This window comes from Epinephelus fuscoguttatus, linkage group LG9 (genome assembly GCF_011397635.1).
Source record: "Epinephelus fuscoguttatus linkage group LG9, E.fuscoguttatus.final_Chr_v1".
Taxonomy (NCBI): Eukaryota; Metazoa; Chordata; class Actinopteri; order Perciformes; family Serranidae; genus Epinephelus; species Epinephelus fuscoguttatus.
The window spans coordinates 12,814,006-12,829,074 of record NC_064760.1 but is presented as its reverse complement, the minus strand read 5'-3'; the positions used below and the strand labels follow the sequence as shown (position 1 = coordinate 12,829,074).

Below are 15,069 nucleotides of genomic sequence, written 5' to 3'. Positions count from 1 at the left end.
GAGAGTGTGTGGGAGCCAGGATGCAAATCACTGGCATGTCTTTTGAGAGTGCCCTGTACTAAGACAGTTCTGAGATGCACAAAATACTGGAAGGCATTTTAACATAAAAATACCTTCTCTATTTTATACTTTTATTTTGGGAAAAGCTGACTTTCAACCTGGACATTTAAATGAATACTTAGTCAGTGTTTTGATATCCACTGGTAAGGAAACCATCACAAGACACTGGCTGCTTTCTGACCTGCTCAGGAATGGTGCGAGGAATGTGACAAAGTGCTCAAGGCATCGACCTGGCCTGCAAATTCCCCAGATCCCAATCTGGACCACTATCTGTGGGACATGCTGGTACCCCACCTCACAACCCACAGGACTCAAAAGATCTGAAGCTAACACCCTGGTGCCAGACACCAAGGGACACCCTCCAGAGGTCCCGTGTCCATGCCTTAACAGGTCAGAGCCAAGTCCAGTCCAAGGAGCACCCACTGTGGATCGGGGGTACCTCTGGGGTACCAGCACATGTTTGAGGGTCAGGTTGGGATCTGGGGTATTTGGAGGTCAGATCGACGCCTTGAGCTCTTTGTCCCTTTCCTTGGGTCATGCTTGAGCAGTTCTTGTGATGTGGCATGGTGCATTTTCCTGCAGGGCAGACACTGCCATTGATAAGTGATGCTGCCATGAGGGGGTTTATTTTGTCTGCAACTGTGTTCGGATGGGTGGAGCACGTTAAGTAGCATCCACATGAATGCCAGGACCCAAGGTTTCCCAGCAAAACATTGCACTATTGCAAGATGATCGATGTTGTTCACTTCACCCTCCAGTGGTTTTAATGTTTTGGCGGATCGATTTTAAAGTCGTCTGAGTTTTGTCTCATCATAAGGGAAATTGTTCCCTTTAAAATCCACCTTAAAACTTAAGTTAAAGCGTCTATAGCTTCTTTACTGTGACATATTTTTCAGTGAAACGGAATATTTGAGCGGTGTACAGTTACAAGAAGGATTTAGATCAAATCCTTTGCGTTTTATTGGACCACTAAAAAGAGGGTGGGCTTAGAGTTTGCCGCGATATGGAGCTACAGCAGACTGGTGACTCCACACACACGTTCCTCATCGTTAGATCAAGAGAGAAGGATAGATGAATTAATTACACCTCTGCCACATGATTTTGGAAATGAAAACAAAGTGTTAGCCCACTGATATCCAAACACACATCTCTCTCTATTTAAATCTGTTAGCTGCTGCATCCCACAAATGGTGAAGTGTGGTTTTATATGACCGGTGTGGGCAGCTTGTTGCCCTGAGTCTCATTTGACTGGATGAACTTTTGTAAACGCTCCTGAATGCACGATGAGTCATCAAACATTTGAAACCTTTTTACCTGGTTTTACAGAAAAAGAACATGTACAAACACTCTGATAGGGATTTTTTTAGCATGTATTTGGCATATAACAAGATAAATAATCAGTAAACTCAGGGACACAGGATAACAACAGGAACAATGTATTTCATTTCATGTGGACGCAGAGGCCTGATCTCTTTAACAGTTTTGGTTTTTCTGTTAAATTTCAGACCGGCTGAAATAACCCTGCGTGAGGAGCAGGTGTTAATCACAAGAGATGTTGGAGCTGGTAATGGTTGTGAGCTGTGTTGCTGTGAAAGCACTGGATTTGAGGCCTTGTTTGTGTCAGTGGTATTAACTCGGGGTAGCTGCATGGCTCTGACGCAGGCTCGAATAAATGCAGCAGGATCAAGCTGCAGGCAGGATACTTCCTCTGATTATTAGCACAGGAAGTGTGCATGGAGAGAAGCAGGAAATCCTCCCACTGTTAGCAGCGTGCCTGCCTGATTGGCTCATTCGTGAGTGTGTGTTTTGACTAGTGGCTCGTTTTCAGTGAAAGACTGTTTTTACTCTTCGTTTCTTCTAAGTGTGTTTTCACTGTACAATGAATGTGTTTGTGCTGCCTCAGTCCTCTGTGTGTGTGTGTGTGTGTGTGTGTGTGTGTGTGTGTGTGTGTCACAGCTGCTGTAAGCAGAGGTTTAGTGGGCCTGATGCTCCCTTTTAGGAGACATAAGGCTTCAGGGCAGCTGTGCACAGACAGCAGAGGAGACAGTGACAATACACACTCAGAGGATGAGTGAGTGTGTCAGCAGAGACTGTGTCACTGACCTAGTTAAGTTTACGTGTCAGGATGTAGCAAAGGACGTCTTTGTCTGGTAGCATCATGCCTTTAACAGTACACTGACTGCCTGCTTTGCCGACTAACAGACTTTCAGGATGTGCTCTTCTGATGTCCTCCAGTGAGGTGCTGCAGATACACACACACACAGGCTTTAACACCGCTCTCAGCCCCAGGTTAAAGCAGCTGTTAGCCCAGGGATAAAAAAGCATTCACACTGGCTCATTCCTGACAAATTCCAAGTGAGCTGACCCCAGCTTTAGCCCTGGGCCTTGCTGAACCTGCTCCAGAGCAGGGTTATATCTGAAAATGGACTTGACCCAAGGGTAAAAGTTGTTAGTGTGAAAGAGAGCTCAGTAAACAAGATTTTAACATGTTAACATGAATAGACAGCTGACAGTTAACCCAGGGTTAGTGGAAGTGCAGTGTGAATCATGTAGCTGTGGGCTGAGGTTAACCCCGTGTTAACAATGTGTGTGAAAAGGGGACAAATTAGCCCAGGGTTAACACTTAGCTCAGAGCGTGCATTGCAGCGTGAAAAGCCAAGCAGACATCCATTCCTGGTCTGTTACTTTGTAAAGTGAATGCTGTACTTTACTTTCTGTTATTTCCCTCATGATCGCTGCGATTAAATGATAGCTGTGACTTTCTATACTTCTAAAATCCTGTCTATGAGTACTAGTGCTGTCCAGTGTTTTTGTAGCTGAGAAACCCTCAAACTCAAGGATCAGTGTCGTGCCTGTTTTGGCCCATCCCACATTGGATTACAAGACACTGTTATTACTGTTTTTAGTTATTATTTTCCGGTCTTGTAATGTGATAAAGGAAAAGAAGAGAAACAACAAAATCAAAACCCAAAACATCTCACATTAACTGTTCACATGAGAAACCAGCAAACATTCATAGATTATCATGATAAAGATCTTTCTGTCTTTTCTCGAGTTAACCAGCTAATTTGTGTGCTTCAGATGTGAACAGCCGTCTCAGTCTTTGTGAATCCTTCATACTCACAAAATCAATATCTATTTTCGCCCTACTAAACAAAGCATCACACAGTTCAGAATAAAAAAATCTCCAATGACGACAGAGCTGGATTATGGCTGAGCATATCTCACACAATATTTGATCTCACATCACATTGTCAAGATGATTATTTTTGCTTCACTCTTGCTGGCACATGCAATTCAAATGTGATGTGTTCTCAGGGTTTTTGTTCTGCAGCAAACACACCACCAGCATCCATTTAATAGTGTAAAGACCAGTTGGAGGAGCTTGCATGGAGATGTCATGGTGAGGCTGGAGAGCTGTGGCCAAAGAGTGCACTTAAAGAAACGCTATTAGCTCAATAACACTATTGACATGTTGCAGTTGAGGGTGATTTAGGTGTTTTAATGATTAAGTCTGCATGAAAAGTTGTTGTTCAGCCAGTATACACTGCACAGATCAAAGCTAAATCAGGGCTTTGTTGAAGTTGCAAACTCAGTATTTTCCTTGTGCAGATGATCCATAATTGGATTCATTTAGAAGTGTCTGCTTGATTTATGGACAAATTACTAAAGTCATATATCTCTGTGGTAATGCGAGGCTTGCCGGACTGAATGGTAACAGCTTGGCACGTTGGTTGAGTTGCTGGTTAGTTAATGAAAAAACTAACTGACTGACCAGGTGCATCTGTTGTGTGGGACTAGATGTTAATATCCCTTATTGCACACTTGAGACACTGCTAGAGACTCTGTGGGATGGTCAAGTGAGAGGTGGCATCCTCTGGGTTATCAAGTGGGCGCCCTCCTTCCTTGGTGTTTCGCTAATTGGCCCACGACACCTCCAGAGGGTTCAGCAGTGAATTCCAGCGTTCCAGGTTCACCCCCCAGATGCCATCTACTCATTTGAGGGCCCAGGTGGAGTCCTTCCTCTTTATCCAAAGCCACTGACTCCTCTTTTCAGCAGCTCTGGAGAGGTCCTTGACCGCCTGCCGGTGGGCCTTCCCTCGCACACCCATCTCCTGGAGTAGCCTGGATGTTGAGGTGGCTACAAACCCTTTGCAGCCGACTTCCACTGGTCGTACCTTCACTGTCCAGCCTTGTTGTTGTGCATCGGCTGCAAGCTCAGCGTACCTCAGCTTCTTGCGCTCGTAGGCCTCCTCCACTGCACTCTCCCAGGGTGCTGTCAGCTCGATAATGTACACGTACCTGAGCAAGGCTGACCATAGCACAAGGTCTGGTTGCAGGTTGGTGGACGTGATCTCAGCTGGAAAGCAGAGCTTCTGGCCCAAGTGTGCCAGCAGCTTCCAATCCTGTGCTCTGCCTAGCTGCCCAGTGTCTACATTGTTGAAGTAATAACTTGTTTGCATGAAGCATAGATATTTGGGTAAACCAGCAGCTTACTGACGGCTGATGGCCCACCAGCAGATGGAGACATGAAATACAATACTTTTCAATGTATGTAATTATTAATTGTGCAAAACAAAGCTAACGTCCGCCTATACTGATCACACACCGTTATTATCGTGCACCGCTAGTTCTTAAATCTTTGGCTGTGGGTTATTAATAATTGTGCTCTCTCACGTTATTTTAGAACACTTTTGGCGTGTTCGACTCAGTAAGATGACCCGTCACTTCCTTCCAGTAAAGTTTTAAACTGACTTTATATGTGTGTTCTCACTGCAGGTTCTGCTGCCAGCAGCCAGCCTCCTCCAGCTGATGGATGTTCGTCAGGTTTGTTGCGAGTTCCTGCAGTCTCAACTTCACCCTTCCAACTGTCTGGGCATCAGAGCCTTCGCTGACCTGCACACATGCACGCAGCTTCTCAACCAGGCCCACGCATACGCCGGTAAGCTTCTCGATGTTCACACCACAGATCTTGAGTCATATTTGTCACTGTGTGTGTGTTTCTGTATGTGTGGTGTGTTCTGTGGTGGGACTTTATGAAACACTTTCTCCAGCCATTAAAATGCCTCCTTGTAAAAATGCTACGTCATGTTGTAAGTGAGTTTTAGATGTTGAAAATAACACCTTAGACATCTTTAAACATGTTTGAGCTTTGACTGATTAGTTTGCGTTGTGTGTAACCCTGCATGTTTGTGTCTCTCAGAGCAGCATTTCTGTGAGGTGGTGCAGGGAGAGGAGTTTCTGAGCCTTTCTCTGCAGCAGGTGTGCAGCCTCATCGCCAGCGACAAACTCACTGTTTCCACGGAGGAGAAGGTCAGACAGCATGATGCACACACACAAAATTCAGCCCTTTAAACAAACAAAAGTTTGCCTCTCTCCATGTGGGTGAACAGATATGTGAGAAATATGTTACATAAGGGACACAAAACAACAGAGATAAATATAACCAGATCAAGAAATTATACTTACAGAGGGAGCTGAGAAGGATCTGTAGTTGTATTTAAAGACATGCGTCCTCATCATACGTCTCATGAGCTCAGCTTGGCAGCAGACGTATTCCATTCTGTCACTGTTAGCCAGTCAACAAGACGGGTTTGAAGGAGCATCTGTGTGTCATCCTGCTGTCAGCAGCAGCAGTCACCGTGACTGAGACACAGAGGGACACTGTCATACTGTTCACTGTCAAACTGGACGCCACAGTCAGTCACCATCTGCTGCATTTATTCCAGCTGGATCGATAGAAAAGTGTAGACACTAAGTTCATTTGCTTTTACTTTACTTTTTAACAGGAGTGGGACAGACATTTTTTGCTTTGGTTGACACAATTCTGTGACACATTTTGAGACTGTTAAGATGTTAAAAAAAAAAGGACCCTAATTTTTATTTTCATTGCATTACATACATATAGTGGATGCTGAAACCATGCAACATCAAACAGTTTATAGGTCCTTATCTAATTAGCTAAAGTGACTGTATTAAAGGAACACTTCACCCTCAGATGACCATTTGTATTTCAGTTACTTACTCCATGTTGCATTGAAGGAAACTTTGTTTTTCTCACATGCTTTCATGGTACACAAAGAATCCAAAAAGTCAGAAAATTCTTGATGAATTGAAGTCATAGGCGAAAGCGTTTAACAGCAGGAAAACTTGTATTTACACACTCTCACACAACTCGTGCGGTATAATTCTAAGTCTCATTTATTCAGTCGTAAGCTCAGTACTTCCCAGACAGACAGCTGTTTCCGAAGGGGACCTGAACTAAAAGTGAAACATATCTATGCTCTCTTCAAAGCCACACTCCACAGACCAAAACAGTAATTTTACCTCGCTAAACACGGGAGATGCTGGTCTACTACTGCCTCAATCGTTTAGTTTGGTTACTTAATGAATTTGGTGTTTCAGGGGCCGTACTCATGTCACGTGTTTTAACTGACAGGAAACCATGAGGTCGGACGCTGGGCACTACTTGTGTGCCTTTTTTGAGCCCGTTTTCAAGAGCATGGCACTAGGTTGCATCAGGGGTTGCTAAGCAACCTTAAGAAGCACCATATCATAGCCTATTTACCTGAGATCCCGAGTGCAGAGCTGGTCTTCTTCCAGGTGCTGTTTATAAATGTGTAGACCTATCGTCTGTGGGACAGATGTAAAGCTCTGGGTAGCCCTGCACTGACATGATCAACTTTTCATATTTATCACAGACAGATATTTAAAAAGAAAGGAAAAATATCTGTTGGCTATGATTGGTTGTTCCTTGTTACATGACATGTGGTATGTGCTGTTGCCTTACAAAAGTTGAACTCTGAAAATAGGCACTTGGGATTGTGTGCACGCCCTGATGGTGTCGCTCTGGCATTTGAGTGGTCCTTCTGGCTGTCTTCATTGAGAACAATGAATTTGAGGGCACAAAACGCGGCATGTGTATGGCCCCTTCAAGGGTTAGTTAAGATTCACCAAAGCCACAAAATAACACAAACAACTCTAACTACACATTGAGGCAACGGTACACCAGCAGCTTCCCTGTTCAGAGGTAAACTGATACAACTGATTAAATTAGACTTGAATTATACTGCACGAGTTTGTGAGAGTTTGAAAATGTATTTCTTTTTTATATAGTTTTGCTGTTGTTAAACACTGATGCCTCTGACTAAAAATCATCAAGAATTTTCTCCATTTTTGGATTCTTAGCTCCTGAAAGGCATGCAAGAAAAAAAACAAATTTTACTTCACAAATTCAATATACCATGGGGGTGAGAAACTGATAATGAAATCATCAGTGTTGGGCGTTAAGTATTCCTTTCATGTTTATATTACCTTTTATTTCATTGTAATTGCCAGAGATGGTGGCATTGCAGCTGTTTTGCCACTAGATTGTAGACACACAATATAGTTGACGATGCCCTGATATCTCTGACTCATAATTACAGAGATTGAAGTGAATGAGTCTTTCCCACTCAGGTGCTCCAAGTTACAGTCTGTATGGTGTTATGTATGCTCAGCAGGCTGTGGTGTAGTCGAAGAAGAAATACTAACTGTATTTTGTACAACACACACACACTGATAAAAAATAATGCAGTCTGCATTATATTATGTTACACGTGTGTTTATGTTTGTGGCCTGTGTTCATCTCAAGTAAAAGTAGTTCACACAGTACGTTAATCGAGTAAGTTCGGTCAACTAGTTTGAACCATGGAAGAGAACAAAGTCTTGGGAGTGGTCAATTAACGACCCTCTGTCCCTCAACTACCGTCGTTGTTGTCCCTTTGTGCACCACAGGATGGGCACTCAGTCCCTCGTTTGCCTCTAGTGGAGCTGCTCCACAGGCCAACAGGAGACGATCAAGTATCAATGTGTGTAAATCAATGAATATGAAGCTGTAGATTTTAGTTGGAACTGAGCAGAACAAAGGTCTGCCACCTCTGTTATACTGACGTCCTGCTGGGAGCAACTGTGAGCAGTCGATATCAGTATTTAACTATGAAAGAACTCAGTATCTACAGGGTGGACACTTCACACCATCAGTGAGTTAAATCATCTAAATTGTCGGGTGTGTCACTTCATTGAACAGCGTCTGAAAACCTCTGTTTTCAAACCTTTCCAATGACACAATCAGTATCTCCAACATTTTTCACACATTACTGACTCTGACAGGTCATTTTATTATTAAGTTAAAATAGGAAAAATTAAAAATGACGTTGTAGAAGAAATCTAAATCTGTTTTAACATTTGACCCTGTATGCATATAATCAATGTTTCTGCCTAACCTGTTCATGCTGCTGTCTGACTCTGCTCCATCTCTCTCTCTTTTGTAGGTGTTTGAGGCGATGATATCTTGGATCAAGAATGATAAGCCAGCTCGTCTGGAGTACATGCCCAAACTGATGGAGCATGTCAGACTTCCACTCCTGTCCAGGGATTACCTGGTACAGGTAAAAGAAATTCTGCTCTGCTCCACTTCCTCTACATTCTTCACTGTTTTTTCTTTGTCATCCTTCTATGCTCTCTGCATTGTTGTACATGTTTACAGTCATACAGAACGATTGGCCCCTAAATGTTGTGTAGGCTGTAAGTAACACTTGTGTGTGTGTCAGTCAAGATTCTCAGTCATCCAGAACATATGATATCCAGTAAAACCACAGTAAGTGAAGGCCTGAAGATTTTCTGCTAGTCCAGAGTTTTTAAGAACCCTCTTGGGAGTGAAAACAAATCCATCTAACTCCAAGTTCAGTTCTCTACCTGCTGCATCCAGATGTGAACGTCAGTCGCGAAAAGAATGTTAAGAAGAAATACAAGGTCAAGAACTGCAGTGACTGAACCAAAACTCAAACTGAGTGTAGCTAATTTTTCTGTTTGAGTTTGGTAGATCTGGTATGGCATGATTCACTCTTTGTTTTTGTACATACTGTACATTACTCAATGTGTTACCAAACCAAGTAAATAGGTGTCAAGTCGGCTTTCTTCAGTAAGCTCTAGTCACTGGGGTAGGGGACTGTAGAAACCAATGAACAGGAAACGGTTTGTGGTTTCTAAACATCATTTTACAAATATGCATGTGCATGATAAGAGTTTGCAAATAGGGAAAGTAACAACTATAGTCAGACTAAAACTCAGGGGCCAGTTGCACAAAGCACGTTAAGTTTGCTCCTTAATTATGACTCTTAAGGCTTACATGAAATACCTTGCTAATAACTGACTGGAAAGATCCTGTTGCATAAAACCTCAGAAATGAATTGTAAAGGGGCTGGAAGAGCGCTGCTTTGGAAAGTTGAGTGATCCAACTTTAGACGGTCACAATCATAAACTGACTTGTGGTGAAATTTAAAGTGCAAAATAAGTTGCTCATCATTAAGCGTGTTCTCCTGGTCGTCAAACACTCTTCTCACGATGCTTTAATCTTTCTAATTTATCTCCATAAACTTGACCATGTTGCAGTTAAGATGGAGTCAGAGGTACTTAATGTTTTTGTCGTTACTTTGGTTACTAAGGTTCTTTGTGCAGCGGTTTAACAAACTTTAAGCAATTCCTTAAGTATAAGGTCAAGATCAGGACAAAAAACTTAAATCCTTAAAGGGCCAGTGTGTAATATTTGGCATGGTTTACTGTCAAATCTGAATCTGAATCTGAATATTCTACCCATTAATATGTTTATATAAGTGTATAATCGCCATAAAATAAAATTTGTTTGGTTTTCGTAGCCTTATAATTATGCTTTTATATATATATATATGTATAGCAAGGGCCTTGCTTTAGAGAGGTCGCCATCTTGCGCCACCATGTATGTATGGCAGACCGAGCGGACAATCCAGCCAGCCAGAGAACGCGTTTCGCGTGTATAAATAAACCAATGAAGACAGCAGGAGGAAGGAAGGAGGAGGAGGAAACAGCAGAGAGTGTTAGTAGTTCGTCGATAGAGAGTAGTGAAAGGTTTTTTTAGTTATAAAGTTTGCGAATGGACCACACTTACCACGCAACAGGAGAGAATGAACCCGAACCGTCATCTGCGAGGAAAAGAAGACGCAACTTCACTCCTTGTGATGCACTCTCTGCGGCGCTTTTCCTCCTGATGATATATCTCCCCAGCGATGGTAGCAGTAGCACCGAATCCCATTCTGTGCATTCAGCCTCTCTTCTTGCCCGCTCAGCATCAAACACATGGAGTTCGTCATCTGTACGCTCTGGCTCAAACAGGTATGGCTCTGGGTCTGTGTCCACTACAAGAAACTCTTCAAAATCGCGTTCAAAGTCGTCCTTTGCAGCTACTATAGTCCGGAGATATTGCTAGGCTAAATAAACAGCTGAGCTCTGTTTACAGGCTACGCTGTCAGTCAGTGTGCGGGCTGGAGATTGGCGGAGCAGAGAGGGGATACGCTATGTATCGTAAACGAGTATGTGTGTATGAAGTGTGTCTGTTACGCTAGAAGACTCAGAGTTTGGGACGGAGTCTTTTACACCCTGGAGTGTTACTGGAGTTTTTGGAGTGCTCAAATAAACTGGCCTTTTTCCTGAACGCTCCTCTGGTCTCCTGCTCGTGAGGGATTCATTACAATATCGTAACATGGTTTAGATTTCTAAATAAACATTCACCTCGTCACTAGATAGACCTACTCCTGAAAAACTCATGTCTGCTCAAGGCTTTTTGTCCCTACGAGGCTGCCGTCATTTACCCGACGGGAGGGTTGAGGGAGTGAGCCCTGCAATCTAGAATTTGACCACTGATGTGACTGTTTTCAACGGTTTTCATCCCATTTTACACACTGGCCCTTTAAGTAAACATTTAAGGAAACCTTAAAGACTAGGATGTTTTGTGCAACTCATCTTTTTTCAAGGACACCTTCTTAAAATCTTAACCTAAAAATAAATCTGAAGCTTTAATTGGTGATTTTTAACGAGGGAAAGCTATTCTCTGTCACAGTCATTCCTTGGCTGCAGTGATGGTACATTGCCTGCATTTTGGGTTTCTACTAGAACAGGTTTGAACCTGGAAATGAGCATTATAGGTCCACTTTAAATTCAGACACATTCGCGCTGCTGTGAGGAAGAGCTCATCAGTCTGCTCCTGCACAGACACAGACTGCTAACAAGCAACAAAAAAGGCAGGAAGTCATGTCCTCTCTCACCTCTGCAGTGAGAATAAGTCACAGTGGTTCCCAGGTAAGGTTGAGGACTGGGGGGAAATCAGATCACTGACCTGCTGTAACCTGGTTACTCAAGAACATTTAAATGCAGAGTCCTGTGTCGTTAATTTGTTTGTTAAATGAAGGTGAAATTTACCTCAGGTGTGATCCCTGTTTCAGATCGTTGAGGAAGAGGCTTTGATAAAGAACAACAACACCTGCAAAGATTTCCTCATAGAAGCAATGAAGTATCACCTGCTGCCAGCTGACCAGCGGCACCTCATCAAGACAGACAGGACACGACCACGAACTCCTATCAGCATCCCAAAGGTACACAAACACTGTTACACACACAGCTCAACAGGAACATGTAACTAACCCTAATACAAGATGTGTATTTACCATGTAGAAACCACGTGTTTTCTTTTGTAAACACACACTATTGGTGAAGATTGTCAGTCATCCACGTCATGGTGTCTTGAAGACGTTTCACCTCTCATCCAAGAGGCTGATCAGATCAGAACTGAAGAAGCCTCTTGGCTGAGAGGTGACACGTCTTCAAGAAGCTCAAGCAAGTCCAGTTACCTACTATATAGCATTTGAGATCACACACACTACTGTATTTCAAATAACTGATGGTGACTGTGTGCATGTGCAGGTGATGATTGTGGTGGGCGGTCAAGCTCCGAAGGCGATCCGCAGTGTGGAGTGTTACGACTTCCAGGAAGATCGATGGTACCAGGTAGCCGACCTGCCTTCAAGACGCTGCCGGGCAGGTCGGTCTTTGGTTTGTAGGACTGTGTGTGACCCATGTCAAAACAACTTTGACAAATGTAAAAGTAGATAAAATTAGACTGAAATAAGTTGAAACTGTCTGAAAGGTTTTAAACTAATCTAAGAACTTGTCCTATGCTCTATAATGTAAGTTGTCCTTACATCTTCATGTTATAACCTTGTCCCATTTCCTTCTGTCTGTGTGACCAGGTGTGGTGTCCATGGGAGGTCGTGTGTACGCAGTCGGGGGGTTCAACAGTTCACTGCGGGAACGAACGGTGGACGTGTACGACGGAGTGAGAGACCAGTGGAGTGCAGTGGCGAGCATGCAGGAGAGACGCAGCACTCTGGGAGCTGCTGTGTTGGGGGATTTACTGTACGCTGTCGGGGGCTTCAACGGCAGCATAGGTACACAAAAACACACACACACACTTGATCACACACTTAAGGGCTGTGCAATTACAACTAAAGTAGTTATTTGTGCCTGGATTTCCTTCCTTTTGATCCCGTATATATTTGCCATTTTGTGTGAGACTGAAACCGGGAAAACTAAAGACTCTGAAACGTGGAACTTGTAGTTTTACAATCTACTATTTGTAGTCCTGCAGTAATTGCTGATTTTGAGGCCTTGAGTGATGAGGTGAATTATTTAGGCAGCTGAGATACTTCCATCCATCCATCCATCCATCCATTTTCATTCTCTTATCGGGGGCTGGGTTGTCGGGCAGCAGGCCAAGCAAAGCACCCCAGACGACCCTCTCCCCAGCAACGCTTTCCAGCTCCTCCTGGGGGACCTCAAGGTGTTCCCAGGTCAGATGAGATGCGTAATCCCTCCAGCGTGTTCTGGGTCTGCGCCGGGAACTCCTACCAGTGGGATGTGCCCAGAACACCTCAAACGGGAGGCACCCAGGAGGCATCCTGATCAGATGCCCGAACCACCTCAACTGACCCCTATTGACATGAAGGAGCAGCAGCTCTACTTCGAGCTCCCTCTGGATGTCCGAGCTCCTTACTCTGTCTCTAAGGCTGAGCCCAGCCACCCCACGGAGAAACCTCATTTCGGCCACTTGTATCCGTGATCTTATTCTTTCGGTCACTACCCAGAGCTCATGACCATACGTGAGGGTTAGGATGTAGATGGACTGAATCGAAAGCTTCGCTTTCCAGCTCAGCTCTCTCTTTACCACGATGATCCGGCGCAGTGCCCGCATCACTGCAGTTAAGAAATGTCTGGATAAAATAAGTTAATGTGTGAGGTTGGAGCTTGCTCTGGTCTTGGTTGTGAGAGAGTTAAATGCTGATTTAGTTTCCCTGTCCAGTTGTTTCAAACCTATTTTTCCCAGCTGGCTCTGCATCATTCTCTGTTGAGCAGAATATAATTGCTTGCAGTAGCACAGCCGCAGTGTTAACAGTAAACACAGGAGACATGGGAGCCATTTTCTTCTCTTTTCTTAGCACGTCTACCAGCTGGATGCAAAATGTTTACACCTACAGACGGATAAACACACACGCAGTCTAACCTGTTAATGTTATTTAATTTAATCTGTTTGCCTTCCTGTTTTCTTCTCTCCCTCAGGTTTGTCCACAGTAGAAGCCCACAATTATAAAACCAACGAGTGGATATATGTCGCCTCCATGAACACCAGGCGCAGCAGTGTGGGTGTAGGGGTGGTCGATGGTAAGTCAGACGTGTGTGTGAGATCCAGATTACATCATGTGTGGTTTGAATGAAAAGACAAAATTTAAATGTCACATATTTTAAAGGGACAGTTCACCCCAAAATCAAAAACACATATTTTTCGTCCTACCTATAGTGTTATGTATCAGTCTAGATTGTTCTGGTGTGAGTTGCAGAGTGTTGGAGATATCTGCCTTCTCTTGAATATTGTCAGGCTAGATGGCACTCACCTTGTGGTGCTCAAAGAGACAAAACCACATTTGAAAAACTTAATATCATTGTCTCTTTCCAGGAATCATGACCTGGTGACTCAACATAATCTACAGACTTTGTTGTGAGCAGTTTTATGTAGGAATTATTTTCTTTCTACTGAACGACACCCTCCAAACATATCACAGAAGGATTTGTGCATCTACTCATGAATGAGAGGCTCATGACAGGGCGAGATGTAAACATTAATGGCGTCCTTCTCAGTTGAGCTGTAATGTTACCTCAATGGTGTTAGGTGAGCTAGCAGTATATGCATGCTTCCTTATGCGTGGTGATACAGTTGGTGGATGTAGTGTGGTAGAAAGAAAATAGTACCTACATGAAACTGCTCACAACAAGGTCTGTGGATTGACTTGATTACTAGGTCATGATATCTGTAAAGCCTCCGACAGAGGTTTCCGATTTTAGTAATCAATCAATCAATCAATCAATTTTATTTATAAAGCCCAATATCACAAATCACAATTTGCCTCACAGGGCTTTACAGCATACGACATCCCTCTGTCCTTAAGACCCTCACAGCGGATAAGGAAAAACTCCCCAAAAAAACCCCTTTAACGGGGGAAAAAAAACGGTAGAAACCTCAGGAAGAGCAACTGAGGAGGGATCTCTCTTCCAGGACGGACAGACGTGCAATAGATGTCGTACAGAACAGATCAACATGATAAATTAACAGTAATCCATATGACACAGGGAGAGAGAGAGAGAGAGAGAGAGAGAGAGAGAGAGAGAGAGAGATATGCAGGTAATGACAGTATCTTACAACAACATTAATGGAAGTAATAATATTATAGTTATAGTTCTGGTTACTGCGGTACAATATGTTGAAAGTATGTATTAATACCTGGCAGTATACATGTGTGACAATAATCATATGTGTATAATAACAGAAGAAGTATGACTAATGACTAATGATGGCAGCAGCAGCAGCAGGAGGCATCTGGCAGGACCACGGCAGCAGCACAACCACACACGTCACGCTGTCCAGGCACCGCTGTGATATGAGTTAATCTGAGAGACAGTGGAGCACAAAGGCTCCGGAGAAGAAGCCGAGTTAGTGACATCCAGAATGGCCGAGTTAGCAAGATGCAGTAATAGGATACGAGAGAGAGAGAGAGAAGGAGAGAAGGGGCCCGGTGTATTATAGAGGGGTCCTCCGGCAGACTAGGCCTA

The 15,069-nt window shown here is 43.5% G+C and overlaps 1 protein-coding gene across 2 annotated transcripts in view; it reads left to right on the top strand.

Moving 5' to 3' along the window:
- Nucleotides 1-15,069, top strand: part of klhl3 (kelch-like family member 3) — a 30,369-nt gene that overhangs the window by 6,785 nt on the left and 8,515 nt on the right. For both annotated transcript variants that reach the window (XM_049585852.1, XM_049585851.1), the window contains exons 5-11: nt 4,840-5,002; nt 5,264-5,373; nt 8,373-8,489; nt 11,355-11,504; nt 11,833-11,950; nt 12,159-12,356; nt 13,525-13,626. In XM_049585852.1, the coding sequence (XP_049441809.1) occupies nt 4,840-5,002; nt 5,264-5,373; nt 8,373-8,489; nt 11,355-11,504; nt 11,833-11,950; nt 12,159-12,356; nt 13,525-13,626 (958 nt within the window). The remainder of the gene's footprint in view (nt 1-4,839; nt 5,003-5,263; nt 5,374-8,372; nt 8,490-11,354; nt 11,505-11,832; nt 11,951-12,158; nt 12,357-13,524; nt 13,627-15,069) is intronic.